The 15,814-nt window shown below is 36.5% G+C and overlaps 1 protein-coding gene across 1 annotated transcript; it reads left to right on the plus strand.

Annotated features, from left to right (window-relative positions):
- Window positions 1-248: 248 nt before the first annotated feature.
- LOC105203173 lies at window positions 249-13,029 on the plus strand. Its single transcript, XM_026140481.1, has 6 exons — window positions 249-405; window positions 943-1,085; window positions 1,164-1,240; window positions 10,559-11,145; window positions 11,239-11,898; window positions 11,972-13,029. The coding sequence occupies exons 1-6, from the start codon at window positions 249-251 to the stop codon at window positions 13,027-13,029; spliced, it is 2,682 nt and encodes an 893-aa protein (XP_025996266.1).
- The last annotated feature ends 2,785 nt before the right edge of the window (window positions 13,030-15,814 follow it).

Below are 15,814 nucleotides of genomic sequence, written 5' to 3' on the forward strand. Positions count from 1 at the left end.
TAGGAGCACAATACTCGTCTTCTTCCAAGCGGCGGAAACCGTCCGGCCAGCAAACACTTGTTAAACAGGTTTCACAGATCCTCCGCTAAGACCTCGGATGCCAATGCCACGGCTCTGATAAGGACGCCGTTCGGCCTTGGAGCGTTTTTTTTTTTTGCTCGGAGCTTTCTGGCAATCCCTATCACTTCGTTTCTCAAAACTAAGTGCTCCTCCCCCCCATGGCTCGTCTACCGCGAAGGAACATCAAGATGTGCCACCACACTCGTTTTCCTCGGAAACAAGGTGGCGACCACTCGCTCCAGGAACTGTTGGTTGAGACTCTCGGTCACGGGAGCGCCCCCTGCTCTAAACTTGTTCCTGACAAGGTTGTAAGGGCTCTCCCATGGATCCTGGTCATGGATCAAAGTTTGTGCGATGAATAACGTTACGCTCGTACATCTTGAAAATTCAAAAGTATATGTGACAATGGTTGAATCGACGCTACGCCGCCTGTTCAGTCTACACGATTGTATCGACATAATGTTCGAGCGTTTGGTTAGAATTGTTGATACAGTAGATGTCAAGTGCACCCAATTCTCAAACGTCGCGTTCATTGTATCAGATCCGAAGAAGGCAACATGCAAGAGCAATATCTTCGATATGCGTCAACTTGTCAATTGCGAGCTGTTAGCTTTATTTCTTAATAAATAAATTAATGTAACCAATATAATAATCAATAAAATTTTTTTTAATATATTTAAATTACAATTTTTTTCTGTTCCTCTGTAAATCCATAATGATACATTTATAGTAATACTACAATAGATATTAAAAAATTTTTAGAAGATAAAAAGTGAGAGTAAAACAAGAGTGAAGTCGGGCTAAAAGAAGTAGAGAAGAATTTCTTTCATTGAAAGTTTAGATTAGTAATAGGGAGATACTTCAGTTGTTTATATGACGTAGATTTTGAAGAGAAAGAACTGCATAGGCCTATACTTGCAGTCAGAGAGTCAGTCAGTCAGTCTTGTGACAGTCTCACTTTGATAGTGCCTAAAATGGAACACTCAATAATCGATTTGCTGCGAATTACATACCCCATAAGAGCAGTAAGTATACTTATTTTCTTTTTACAGTGCATGTTACAATTGTATATACAATTATATATAATTATATACTTTTTGCAGATTTTAATGGTGCACAATGAGAGCACTTATACTGAGCATATAAGACATGTAGTGTACCTTCAATTGGCCCCAAATTTGTAAGTTTTATTTTTTATTATCTGTAGATGATTTATATATAATTAGTAATATTACTGTTTTCTTATAACTTTTTTATTTTCAGTGCATCTTTCCGTGTCAAATTGAAATAGATGGGTACATAAACATTGCGAAAGCTATTGACAGACGCTCTCGACGTCGTTGGTACCGCAAGCGCAACGATTTTAAGTGGATGCGGAACGATCCGCTTATTGATTACTGGCACTTGTGCGAACTTTTCAACAAACCATTGTGATGGGAGAAATTATTATGGAAACCAGAATTATTACACTCATAAAAAGAAAGTTTTTCTAAAAAAAACATATATACAAGTTTAATTTTTTTGTTATTTTATAAATTTTTCCATTTTTTTATAATTTTTTCATTTTAATTTTTTCAAAATATTTTTTTATAACATTTTTTAAAATAAATATATAAAATATTAATATTAAAAATTACTGTAATATTATTATTTCTCTGTCCTTGTCACACCATTTCCCTTAGATTAATAAGAAACGCGTACGATTTAGAGCGTAAGATAAGCCACGTATGAGAGAGCACGAGCGAGGATAGACCGCGGGAGGGATGTCGCATCGCCATGCCACATCGCAGTGTCCGCTCCGTATCAAAAATGGAAAATAAATAAAAATTTAAAATTAAAATTAAAATTTTATCTTAAATATTATAAGAAAGTATATGAGATGAGTGAGTTGTGGGAGGGAGAAAGAAACAAGCAGGCGGGTGGGGAGACGCGCAAGCATGCCGTTTTCCCGTACGGGAAAATCGAACGAGCGAGCAAGCGAGGGACGGGGAGAGCGCATGCGTAAGCGTCAGCAGGTGGCAGCGGCGGTGGGTGGAGATTGGTGTCGGCGGCGGGTGGCAGATCGCTCCAGCGGACCCCGCGTTAGACCGCGCGCATCACGAAAATTCGAGCAACGTTATTTCTTCGAGACAAAGCTCTCTTCGGGCAAACTGCAACGGGGTGGAAGAACACATGCGCAAGCAAATAAGATAGCGCACATGGAGTAGCGAGCGAGCAAGAGAGATCGCGCACGGAGTAACAAGCGAGCGAGCGAGAGAGACCGCGCACGGAGTAACAAGCGAGCGAGCGAGAGAGATCGCGCACGGAGTAACGAGCGAGCGAACAAGAAACTGCAAACAAAAATTATTAGAGGATAGCGAGCGGTGGCAGCAATGGAGGCGGCGGCGGCGGCGGGCCTCGTGGAAATAGCCGCGCACACACCACAAAATATTCGCCATCGTATCGCTCATTCCCAACCCCCCCTCCTCGCGATGACAGACATTTCCCATTTCAAAAGTACAGTACCCACCTCCTCGCGGTGTAATTTATTATGTTTATGTAAACAGAGGGACAAGTACATGGTCCATGTTTACATTAAATGGTCAGTTGCGGCACATTTTAAAGGTGTCGGGTTTCGGTCAAAAACATGGTCCTCGAATCGATATCACTGCTTATTTAAACATTGATTACGCAGAACTACCGGTTAGGTTTACCCGCGTGTCCCCGTTTTAATCCCCCCTCCCCCCTCCCCAGCCCGGTTTGGTCCACCCGCGTGACATCGTCACCTGTTAGGTCCTCCCCCCCGCGTGACCGAAAAATCCCCCCCCTCCCCTCAACCCACACAGCACATTTCAAAGGTGTCAAATTTATTTAAACATCGGTCAAGAACATGGTCCTCGCGTTATCACTGTTTATTTAAACATTGATTACGCAGAACTACCGGTTACGTTTACCTGCGTGTCCCCGTTTTAATCCTCGCTCTCCCCTCCCCCACCCGGTTTGGTCCACCCGCGTGACTTCATCGCCGATTAGGACCCCCCGCGCGACCCGAAATATTCCCCCTTCCCCGCACCCTCCTGAAATCCCTGGGTTAAAATCCGCTATTGCATTCTACTAATATATTCTACAACTTGCGCGGTATGTGGCTCCAATGGATCGTTAAAATCAAGCACGTGATCAGAATCTATCAATATTACTGAACGTGTGTCTTGAAATTTTTGTAAAATAATTCTATTTTTCGTCATGAACTTCAATTTCCGTTGTTGTTATTGATGTCTGTGTTATACTCGTAATTTGAAATGTAGTAGCTAACATATTTATTACGTTTGCTACATTAAACGGCGTCATTTTAAAGAAATTTCTTTAAAAGGAATGATTACTAACTTTTCAACGGAATGGTGATGACTGATTGACGTTGCAAATGAAACTGGAAATAATACTTTCTCGGAAACATTTATACAACTCAAATGACGCAATTACATAAATTTATTTACTGCGCGAATAGATTAAACATTAGAAAACAGATTTCCAAGAAATATTGTATTTATCGTCTGGTATCCAAAATATAATCTAGTTATCAATATGACTTTGCCTTATTAAAAAATAGAGTTCCAGGAAATTTCTCATTTACCATCTGGTATGCAAAATATAGTCTACTTATCAATGTGACTCTGCGTTATTAAAAAATAGAGTTCCAGGAAATATGTTAGTTCCCATCTGATATGCAAAATAACGTCAATAAAATACATTGACCATTACGGTCAACTAATTAGTCTACAGTCAAAATTAAATAAACAATATTTTATAAAAATATTAATTTCTCTATTTATAACTCGTTTCTAATTGTTCAAAATATTACGTATATACTTTAATATTGCCAAAAATATTTAACTAATTTTAGAAGTTGAGTTAAAAAAACTTCATTATTTTGTACAAATTGAACCAGAATGCCTTCTACGGTCGCAGCTAGGTTTCGTGTTTGTATTGTTTGTGTGATTTGACATACTTTCCTCAAGTTCAACGAACTGTGCACCGAATTAATTTTCAGTCATAACATAATTCTAAATTGAACAAGATTAAGTAATATTACGTATTATTAAATATTAACCCTTCCCCCCCTCTGAAAAAACTGTTTTTTTGCAATAATTTCTTTACAGTTTTTTCAGGGGGGAAAAGAATTAACATTTAATAATACATGATATTACTTAATTTTGTTCAATTTAGAATTGTGTTATAAGTGAAAATTAATTCGGCGCACAGTTCATTGAACTTGAGGAAAGTATATAAAATCACACAAACAATACAAGCACGAAAACTTAGCTGCGACCGTATAAGGCATTCTTGTTTAATTTGTATTGATACAGCAACGGTCAAAATATCTCTCTCTACTACTTTAAAAGTCATGCTGCCTTGGAAAGCGTTCTAACTCATAGTCAATTATTGCGAGAAATATCATCACAGCCTCAGTGGTCGAGTTGGCTAAGACACTCGTACCGGAGATTCGGGGGGTCTCAGGTTCGAACCCTGGCTGAGGTGATATTTTTCGCAATAATTTCTTTACATTTTTTTTAAGGGGGAAAAAAGTTAATATTTAATAATAAGTGCTATTACTTAATCTTGTTCAATTTAGAATTGTGTTATGACTGAAAATTAATTTGGCGCACAGTTCATTGAACTTGAGAAAAGTATATAGAATTACACAAACAATACAAGCACGAAGACTTAGCTGCGACCACAGAAGGTATTCTTGTTCAATTTGTATTGATACAGGAACGGTCAAAATATCTCTCATTATTTTTTATTATTTCAATTATTAATATTATTATTATTGTTATTAAAACTCTTATTTTAATATTCATTAATTTTATTATACTAATTTGCCTTCAACGCTTTTTCGTGTAATTAGCGACGTTAGCAAAACGTATGAGATAAATCCGCACGTATAGCGTATATACATATAAGGAATTCGATATTATTTTGTCAAAAATGGTATATCGGAAAAACACTTTATAAAAATAAGTTATAAATCTGTCATTAAAATATTTGAAAATTTCTAAAAACAAATATAAGTGGTGGGGAAACGTATAAAAATAATTTAAAAAAATTTTTATCACTATTATAAAGTACTCTTTGAGCCATTTAATTTTCAATCAGAACATTTTTTTATCTCTTATAGTTTCGACGATACACGCTTCGAAAGAAGAAAACCGATTTTTTTTTTGAAAGGGGTGTTTATCCCCTAAAAGTAAGATCCGCCTAAAAAAAGATATTAAAGTGTAAAAAAAACGTTAGGTATATTTTTTTGCAATATATTATTAAGGTAACAAAATTCTTTGCAAAAATTCATGAAATCCGCCTAAAAAAACATTAAAAATGTAAAAAAAAGCGCCAAGTATATTTTTTTAAATAAAAAACCAAACTAAACCAAACGAAAACTACAATGAATAAAACCAAATATAATACCATCAAAAAAAAGTTAAATAAAAAATATTGCAAGTATATTTATTACTGATGGGGTGGGAGTTTTTTGACCATGTTGCGATTGACTACCAGCCACTTACAGTGTTAAACAGTGGAAAAACTCTAGGCACCGGTCGCTCTAAATGACTGTGATCAATTGCAACGTGGTCTAACGGGACACTCCCGTATCAATGAGCAGCAAATTATGTGACAGATAAAATCAAAGATGGGCATAATCTCTAGCAGCAGCATACTTAACGCGCTCGTTTTTTTTTTTATATAACTAATACCGTTAAAGTTATCTTTTATAACAATTTAGTAATAACGTTATAATTTTTTGTAACAATAATAATTATTTAGAAATTAACAAGTACTGATTTATTATTCTTTGTAATGCTCTAGTAAATCACGAGATTTTAAAATTACGTTATTTGACGATTAATATTAAATGTAATAATAAATATTGTAAAAATTTAAACTATTCTGTACATTCAACAAGCTTATCTTTATGTTAAAGTTACCTAATAATTTTTCTAATAATTTATTAGCATACTGCATTTTATAACATCATTTTTACCGAAATTTGGATTAATTTTGTTAAATATTAATGTTATTATTAGAACTATGTTCCAATCAATGCCAGTACTGAAAATTGATTTAATCATTATTTAACAAGTCTTGTAAATAATGATTAAAGTGTAGGTTATATTTTAAATTAATATGTATATACGTATGTGCACATGCGTGTGATGTAAGTCAACATACACGCACACATACACACACAGCTCATTTTACTATTGTTACTTCTTAAATAACAAGGAAAATAGAACGACTATCATTTTATGTCTAAATTGAAAAGATAGTCATTCCTAAACTTTATTATGGTAACAATAAAAGTTATTATTTGACATAAAATTTTTATTTTTTAAGTGGATTATACTGCTTTATACAAAATACAAAATTTCATATTGAATACAAAGTTTAAATAATATAGATTTTATTGAATAAAGCATGAAGAAGCAATGTGTGAACAATTTGTTTACTATAAAATTTCTTCTTTTATAAAATAAATTTTATTACAAGTATAAACATAATATTTTAAAAAGATTTTGTTAAATAAATTTTAGGTTTACATTGAATCTTAATTTGAATAAATATTTAATAAGTTTGCTGGTACATTTAAATGAATTTTATTATTATTACTATTTTTATTGAAGTGCAAGTAAGTACAATAGCAGAGGCATGGTAAATTTGGGAAAAATTACAGGCACATCAAAAGGCGAGATATCAGCAAGACTGCTGTATAAAAACCTGAGCCTTCATTTTATATGATATTTTCTGCATTATTAATTTTACAAGGAGATGACGCCAATTAGAAAATCGCTTTTCCAACGAGTCATAGTGCGTTCGATAGTTTACATGTAGCTAATAAAAACCCTAAAGGCGTTTGTGCCAATGGGCCTTCGTTTAGAAGAAATTACAAAACAAAGTTAGGATCACGCAACTATGTCCCATGTAAAGAAGAACATTAGAATTTTTTTCGAGTAAGCGGCGTACCTGAGCCGACTAAGGCTTCCGTCCATACATTTTTGCGCCGGCGGCGTGCGTTCGAGTCCCGCCGACGACTGCTTCGCTTTTTTTTTCAATTTTGGATATATAAAAGACACTACATTAATCGTTATTTATTTTTTTTAATTTATTTTGTTTTTCTATGTAAAAATAAGGACATTTCGGGATGTTTGAACGCAATACGAAATAAAAAACAGTTTTAAAGTCATGAACTGATTATATTTCTCATGCAATGTACATGTGTTATTTTGTTAAAAATATTTTGTACAATATAAACTTTCTTTTACAATTACATATTTATTTACATACGATAAAAGGTTTCCATCGTTTCGTAATGTTGTGGATGAAAATTGATGTAAAAATAAACATCGCATATCGATGTACATCTTGGCAGTATAAATTATAAATTATATTTTGGTTTATTATTTTTGTTGTGGAATTTTTTATATGTAGAATAAAAGTGTGAAATATTATAAAAAGATGAGACTCGCAAAAGGACAAGCAGGTATATTCGTCAGTGTTTACTTGTAAGAAAGGACCTTTGTTAGGTAGAGTCCCCCCCCTCCCTCCTTTCAACTTTTTTAACGGTTTTCACAGAGGGACTTTCACACGTTGTAACCGGTCTGACCAGTTTCGTGGTACGAATCATCAGTAAAAATGGAGACATCATTTATTACCGATGAAACTGTCGAATATATTCAACTCCTTGCAAAGTGCGATATTTCAAAGGAAGACTTGACGGATGCGATCGAATATTTTCGTGATAAATATATTAATGAAGAATTCATTATCTGCTTTCATAACGTCACAATATATTTCAAATTATAATGTAAAATAATTGTTTGTAGATATTGCTGTACGCTTTAATTTAATATTTGCTGACGCCCCACGCAAATTTTCGAACAATGCTAAATTAGTTGGCGGCAAACTTTTTGAAAAATTTATTAAACTATTAGGAGAGCTTAAAATTTTGAACGACATTGAATATTATGCAGAAGAAGAACAAAACGTAGTTGTATGCAAAAATATGCCGAGTACAAGTAAGAATATATCCGATGGATTGGAAGATTATGAACCTCTAAAAAAAATTTCTACGCATAAAGTAGTGCTATACGATACAAAATTAAAAATCGTACTGACAGCTCAAGAACATCCACAGTAGTCTTTCAAAACATTAAAGCATCATTTTAGAAAATATTTAAACCATCCTTTTGATGTTACGAAATATAAAAAAGCTGTTTTGTCAGGCGGTACTCTTAGAGACAAATTAAATACAATAAAAACTAATGTGTACGATTGCTTCACAGAAGCAAGAAATAAGAATCAATTAGTTACGTGACGTTTGCTTCAACAGTGGGCTATTGCTGCAGCCGCACAATATAACAAGCCAAAAGAAGAACAAGACAGCGAAGAACATACAAATGTTTTTCATTTTGTAGCATCCAGCACATAGTTGACCAACTTTTTACACGATTATAAGATCTCGAATCGTCGCGTTGTTTGATATGTTTCCAAAAAAGAAGCAATTACACCAGAAGTTGTCATAAAATCAGCAGAACAATTTTAAACATTAATTCAAGCAATTTCGCCAGATTACGATCCCGATTTTGTAATTAATACAGACCAAACAGGATGTGAGTATAGAGTTAATGTTTTACAAACTTACACGCACACTGGAGAAAAATTAGTTCAATTGTACATAGGCGATTTAAATAAAATTTCGCATTCATACATCGCCCAGTATTCGCTGACAAAATCCGGGAAGTTATTAAATAAAGTATTTGTTTGTTTGCAAGAATTTTCTGATAATTTTGGAGTACGCGTACAAAAAGATGTAGATGAATTATTAGAATTATGTGAAAATGTTGTTATTACATGTTTTAAATCGGGCAAATTAACAACATCATTATACGCACAGTATTTGGAAAATGTTGTTAAGCCGTATGTCGGGGATAATTTGTTTTTATTTATTGTTGATTCCTGGGGAGGACAAAAAAACATCCAAATGTATAACAAAATATTTCGCGACAAAAATAATAAACCAACATGTAATTTACAAATTATACCGCCAAAATGTACTCCGATATGTCAGCCGTGCGACGTTTATTTTTATCGACAAGTGAAAGTTATAATTAAGAAAGTACAAAACTGTCCAGATGTAATTTCACAATCAGGTGACGAAAGCAAACAATTAAATATTCGTGCTGATGCGATTCGTATACCATACAATCTTTAACTCATTATCTGTTATCAGCGCCGAAATTTAAATGTATGCTTCAATACGCATGGTATGCATCCAAATTAGCTGACGATAGAGAAATATTTTTAAATGTGTTTAAACTTCCCGCGTAGCACGTTTCGTGCGTGCGGTTGGTCGATTGGTAGACCTGCATGACAATGCCGTTACCAGCAGAGATGAGGTTGGCAAAAGTGAGGCGTGTGTGTCTGTTGTCGACAAGCGGGAGTTAGTTTCGTTGCGTGCGTTTGAACTCGGTCTACCTCTGAAAACGATAGTGATAGTTTCTCGGTATTTTCGTGGTGCGATACGGTTGTATACGCTTTCTGCCGTTCGGGCAAAGTAATAGAGAGTTTGTGAGCTCTTCGTTGAAACTCGTACCATAATTATATAGCCGATCGGGCGGAGGCTGCCTTTCGGGCGGAGAGAGTGAGAGAGAGCACAAGTTCTCTTCCTGTTGCACGTGCAAATATACAGCCGTTCTACTGTCTTTGAGACAGAGAGTGAAGGAGATCGGAGGCTCTAACTTTGTACTATATCTTAACGGATATAGTGGCCGTTCGGGCAGAGTGAGAGAGAGAACACACGGTTCTCTTCTTTAGCCCTTCGCTTGTCGATTTCATCCCGCCTTTTTGACGCAAACTGTCGATCATAGAGACGGAGAAAGACACGTAAAGAGAGAGAGAGAGATACTTCAAGAGTTCTCGCATCGGTCTAAATGCCTACGCCATTTTCTACAAAAGACGCTCATATGGTTGCCCTTAACAACGATACGTATTAACACATTTTATTTCTTTTTTTCTAAGCTGTACTTCGAATAGACTGAGACTCATCCGATGTTCCACCATTATAGGGACTATGTGAAAATTAACAATTATAGTTATTTATTACACGATCTTCTCCTTATACACAAAATCTGTTTTTTGTTGCTTTGAACCTATTGGTATAACTATGTAATATTAATTTGTATCTATTCGTTAAAAAAAATCTAAATTCTGTAAACAATGATATATTAAATATTTTTTTCTCATTGTATTATTAATATATATTGTCAATAGATTTTATTTAAAAATCTTCACGTTATATTAACCGATTTCTAAAATTTTGGTCCTTCGAGCCGGATACTAAACAAAAAAAAAGGTTGTATTTAACGACGAAACTCAGCCATATTCATGCTCATATTAAGTAACAATTTTCACTTTCAGATTTGATAACACACTTATATGACAATTTTGTGAAAAATGGATTATACAGTGTCACACCACAGAAAGTGTATGCACGCTTGTCAACATTAAGTGACGATTGGAAGCGCTTCTGTCTAGAACATAAGGCTATTTTGATATCTATTCAAGAGCTAAGTAACGAAGACAAGTTTTCTATTAGAACTCATTTATATTTTTCAACCGATCTTTACACTTCAACACATGAACGCTATGTGAGCGTGGTTGAACGTTTGAATACATTACTTCAAAATGATCAGGGAAGCGCTCCAAGTACGTCATCTTCACAGGTTGCATCATTCTCCACTTCCAGTTTACCGGTGTTCGTTCATCATGCAAGACTACCTCGAATTGATCTTCCTAAGTTTAACGGTACCCCTAACGACTGGTTACCATTCAAGGATTTATTTAATTCACTTGTTATCAATAATCCAACATTATCTCCCGTAGAGAAACTCCAATATCTTAAGACCAGTTTAATCGGCACCGCGTCGTCTTTATTAAAGAATAAAACTTTAACAGCAGATAACTTTTTGAAGTCTTGGGAATCATTAAACGAATTTTATGAGAATAAACGCTTATTGGTCAATGCAGCATTACAATCGTTGTTGTCTCTTAAACGTATGACGAGGGAATAATCCGTTGAGCTGAAAAAATTGTATACAAGTGTCATGCAAATTTATAGAACTTTAGAAAATTTAAATCGCTTAGTAGCTTTTTGGGATGATTTTTTGATTTTCATCATATTGCAACGCATTGATTCGGAGTCCGTGAAAACGTGGGAACAACATTTGGGCTCCTCAAAGGAGATTTCCACTTGGGCTCAGTTTAATGAATTTTTAGTCTCTCGTTTGCTATCTTTGAAAGCCTTCGAGAAATCTCGTACGGGTAAAGGTGATTCGCAACCACTCCAGAGTACCGTTAAAGCCCATTACCACGGAAAAGCAAAGGAGTCTGTTAGCGCTGATACAAAATCATGTCCGCTTTGCAAAGAGAAACATTACATTATGTCATGCCCCAGTTACTCTAATAAGTCTGTTCAACAACGTACTGCAATTATCAAGAAACACAAACTTTGCTTCAATTGTCTTGGTTTCCATTTGTCATCGCAATGCAAAAGTACTAAACGGTGTACCAAGTGTGCCGCTAAACATCACATTTCCATTCATCAAACGCCTCTTCAGAAAACTACTTTGAAACCTGCCGCAGGCGAATCTGACACTACACTTAGTAAAAATGAATCACAATTACTGCATTCTTCTGTTGATAAAACTAACGGGTCAAATGTTTTACTAGCAACAGCCTTTGTTAACGTCTCTGGCTTAAGTGGAAGGAACGCCAAAACACGGGCACTCATAGATCCAGGATCACGAAGTCTCTCTGATTACAGAACGTTTGGCTCAACGACTACATTTAACACGTTTATCATCCAAAATCTCTCTTATAGGAGTTGGTACTCAAAAATCAACAAGTTCTAAAGGTCTCACAACATTTACATTGTCACCGCACTTTGAATCTCTCTTCAGTCGAGTAGTGTCCGCTCATATCCTACCAAAGCTTACGACATGTATTCCGTCCGAGGACGTGGACCCAAGCTCTTGGACCCACTTGCACAAGCTCAAGATGTCTGATCCTGAATATTATTGCCAAGGACCCATTGATATAATACTTGGAGCCAATGTTTATGGGCGCATCCTTTTAAATGGAGTTGTCAAAGGTTACGAGGATTCTCCTATTGCACAACAAACTCACTTGGGCTGGATTGTTTCTGGACAAACAGAAATAATGAATATTCCCTCTATTGTACCTGGATATCATATCTCACGTGATCTCTATAATCTTCTACGCAAATTTTGGACATTGGAGGAAATCCCGTTAAATACAAATTCGCATCTTTCTTCAGAGGAACAAGAATATGAGGATCATTTTATTACTACATATTCGAGAGATGATCAAAGTCGTTACATAATTAAGCTTTCTTTCAAAAAGTCCGTAGATGTTCTTGGAGATTCTTATGCAAAGGCTTCAAAACTACTCGCAAAGCTGATGTATCGATTAAATCAGAACACGGAGTATTCTCAAGCTTACTCGGCCTTTATCTCTGAATATGAGAAACTTCAACACATGCAACTCGTCTATGAGGATCTAGCATCACCTCCATATACCTACTATCTTTCACATCACGGAATCTGGAAAGAACAAAGTCTCACGACAAAATTACGAGTCGTGTTTAATGGATCCAGTCCCACAACAACAGGATATTCATTGAATGACATACTTCACACGGGATCTAAATTACAAAACGACTTATTTGATGTCTTGATTTGGTTTCGATTATTTCGTTACGTCTTTTCTACTGACGTAGAGAAAATGTTCCGGCAAATAAAGGTTCACTCCAAACATTGGCCGTACCAGCGAATACTGTGGAAGGATGATAAAATTCGCACATATGAATTAACCACGGTGACCTACGGGTTCGCTTGTGCACCTTACCTCTCGTTATGAGTCTTCCTTCAACTGATACAAGACGAAGGAAAAAAATATCCTGTAGCGGTTCCAGCCTTGGAAAAAGGAAGATATGTAGACGATATATTTGGTGGAGCAGATACAATCGAACAGGCAAGAGAGATTACTAAGCAATTAACAGGGCTGTGCATGGCGGGCGGCTTTAAGCTACAAAAATGGATAAGCAACCACTCATCCGTGATTGATTGTATTCCTGAGGATAATCGAATTAAAGCCACAACGATTAACATTAACAGTAACTTTACTGTTTACACTCTCGGGTTGTGCTGGCAACCAACTATGAACTCTTTTCAATTCTCTGTAAATATACCTAAATCTGCATCCATCACTAAAAGAACAATACTGTCTAATATTGCCAAGTTGTTCGACCCACTTGGTTTCCTATTTCCCATCATTATTACCGCAAAAATTCTTATCCAAGAGCTGTGGACATTGAAATTGGGATGAGATGACCCGTTACCTGATCCCGTAAGAAGATGATGGTTGTATTTTACAGAAAGTCTAGATGACTTACATCATCTTTCGTTCCCTCGTTGGGTGCATTATCACTCGAGTTACTCGACTAAAGTTCACGGCTTCTGTGATGCATCTCATCAAGCAATTGCTGCCGTTGTGTATATTAGAGCTGTTAATACACAAGGAGATGTTCAAATCGCATTCTTAGCTTTAAAAACAAAGGTAGCTCCATTGAAGAAACTCACCATTCCTCGATTGGAATTGTGGAGGAGCTTGCCTCTTAACTAAACTTGTATCACATTTGCTCAATGTTTTCGAATTCAAAAATGTACCTATTTATCTGTGGACTGATTCAGCCATTACTTATACGTGGATATCTAACCATCCTTCTCGTTGGAAAGACTTTGTCCAGAACCGCGTTTGTTTTATTCAGGATACTCTTCCTCAAGCAAATTGGAGATTTGTGCCAGGTACGGAAAATCCTGCTGATTTGGCGACCAGGGGACTAACTTCTACTCAACTCTCAGAGCTGCCCATATGGTGGACGGGTCCGCATTGGTTATTACAAGAACCGACAGAATGGCCAGTTATGACATCTTCAACGAAACATCGAGAGATTCTTAAAGAAAGACCTGTCAAATCAAACACAGTCAGAAGACACTTAGAATTGTGGGATCTATTATTTAGATATTCTAACCTGACAAAACTTTTACGCATCACTGCACTATGTCAACGAACTGTCTCTCACTTCAAGAAAATTTCGAGTGTAAGTGATTCACCCACGATTACTACGAAAGAGTTAGAAAAGTCCAAACTCTTTTGGATCCAGACCATTCAGCGTTTTTACTTTCAATCAGAAATCAATAGTTTTACTAATGACAAATTGTTGTCTAAAGGTAGTGTTTTGTTACGACTTAACCCATTTCTCGACAGTCGTGGTCTTCTACGAGTAGAAAAGCGTTTACAAAATTCTCTCTTTCCTTTCTCAGAACAACATCTGTTGATTCTTCCAAGAGAGTCGCCATTGACTAATTTAATAATAGCAAATGCCCACGAAAAACGCTACACGGCGGCACACAACTTACATTGTCTTACATAAGAAACCATTATTGGATAATTGGAAGCAGAGTCCCAGTGAAGTCGTTTATCTTGAAGTGTATCAGATGCTCACGGTATCGACAGAAAAGAGCTCAACAGCTAATGGGACAGCTCCCAACAGAGAGAGTGACTCCTTCTCGACCCTTCACGCATACAGGGATTGATTATGCTGGCCCCTTTACGATAAAGACTTGGAAAGGGAAAAACGCAAGGACTTATAAAGCTTATATTGCTCTTTTTGTCTGTTACTCTTCGTCAGCCGTTCACCGGAACTCGTGACAGATTATACAGCAGATACCTTTATTGCAGCCTATAAAAGGTTTACAGCACGGCGAGGGATATGTGCGACGCTCAAGCGATTGCGGTACCACTCTCAAAGGTGCCGATTCCGAATTGCAACGCTTATTCACGTACTCGACATAAGAATCAGAAAAATTAGCCATATTGCTGACTAACGACGGAACTGAGTGGAAGTTTAACCCTCCGGCCGCCCCACATTTTGGCGGTAAATGGGAGGCAGGCGTCAAATCCCTAAAATACCATCTAATGAGAGTAGTGAGAAACGTACTACTTACTTATGAAGAGTTTACTACCTTCTTGACCCAGATAGAAGCAGTACTCAATTCAAGGCCGTTGTCATCTCTAAGTGATGATCCTGAAGATCTTACTTCACTCACACCTGGACACCTGTTAATGGGTTGTATCTCTACTGTGATTCCAGAACCTTCCGTTGAGACTATCAAGATCTCACACCTATCAAGATGGCAGTTAATTCGTCAAATGTTGGAAAGCTTTTGGACAAGATAGTCCAAAGAGTGCCTGCAAAGGTATTATGCAAGGTACAAATGGAATAAACCCACTCCATCTCTGAAAGAAGGTACTCTGGTCTTAATGGTTAATGAAAGATATCCTCCCTCAAAATGGCCTCTCGGGCGTATTACTCAGGTTCATCCTGGTAAAGATGATCTAACTCGAGTCGTAACAGTGCGTACTCAATTGTCAGTACTGAAACGTCCTGTTACTAAGATTTGCCCACTCCCTGTTGTTCATGAAACTTTCTAATCTGTTCGTTAACCATGTTAACAAAGGCGGGCAGTATGTTTAAACTTCCCGCGTGGCACGTTTCGTGCGTGCGGTTGATCGATTGGTAGACCTGCATGACGATGCCGTTACCAGGAGAGATGAGGTTGGCAAGCGTGAGGCGTGTGTG

Source organism: Solenopsis invicta, chromosome 3, assembly GCF_016802725.1.
Source record: "Solenopsis invicta isolate M01_SB chromosome 3, UNIL_Sinv_3.0, whole genome shotgun sequence".
NCBI classification, from domain to species: Eukaryota; Metazoa; Arthropoda; class Insecta; order Hymenoptera; family Formicidae; genus Solenopsis; species Solenopsis invicta.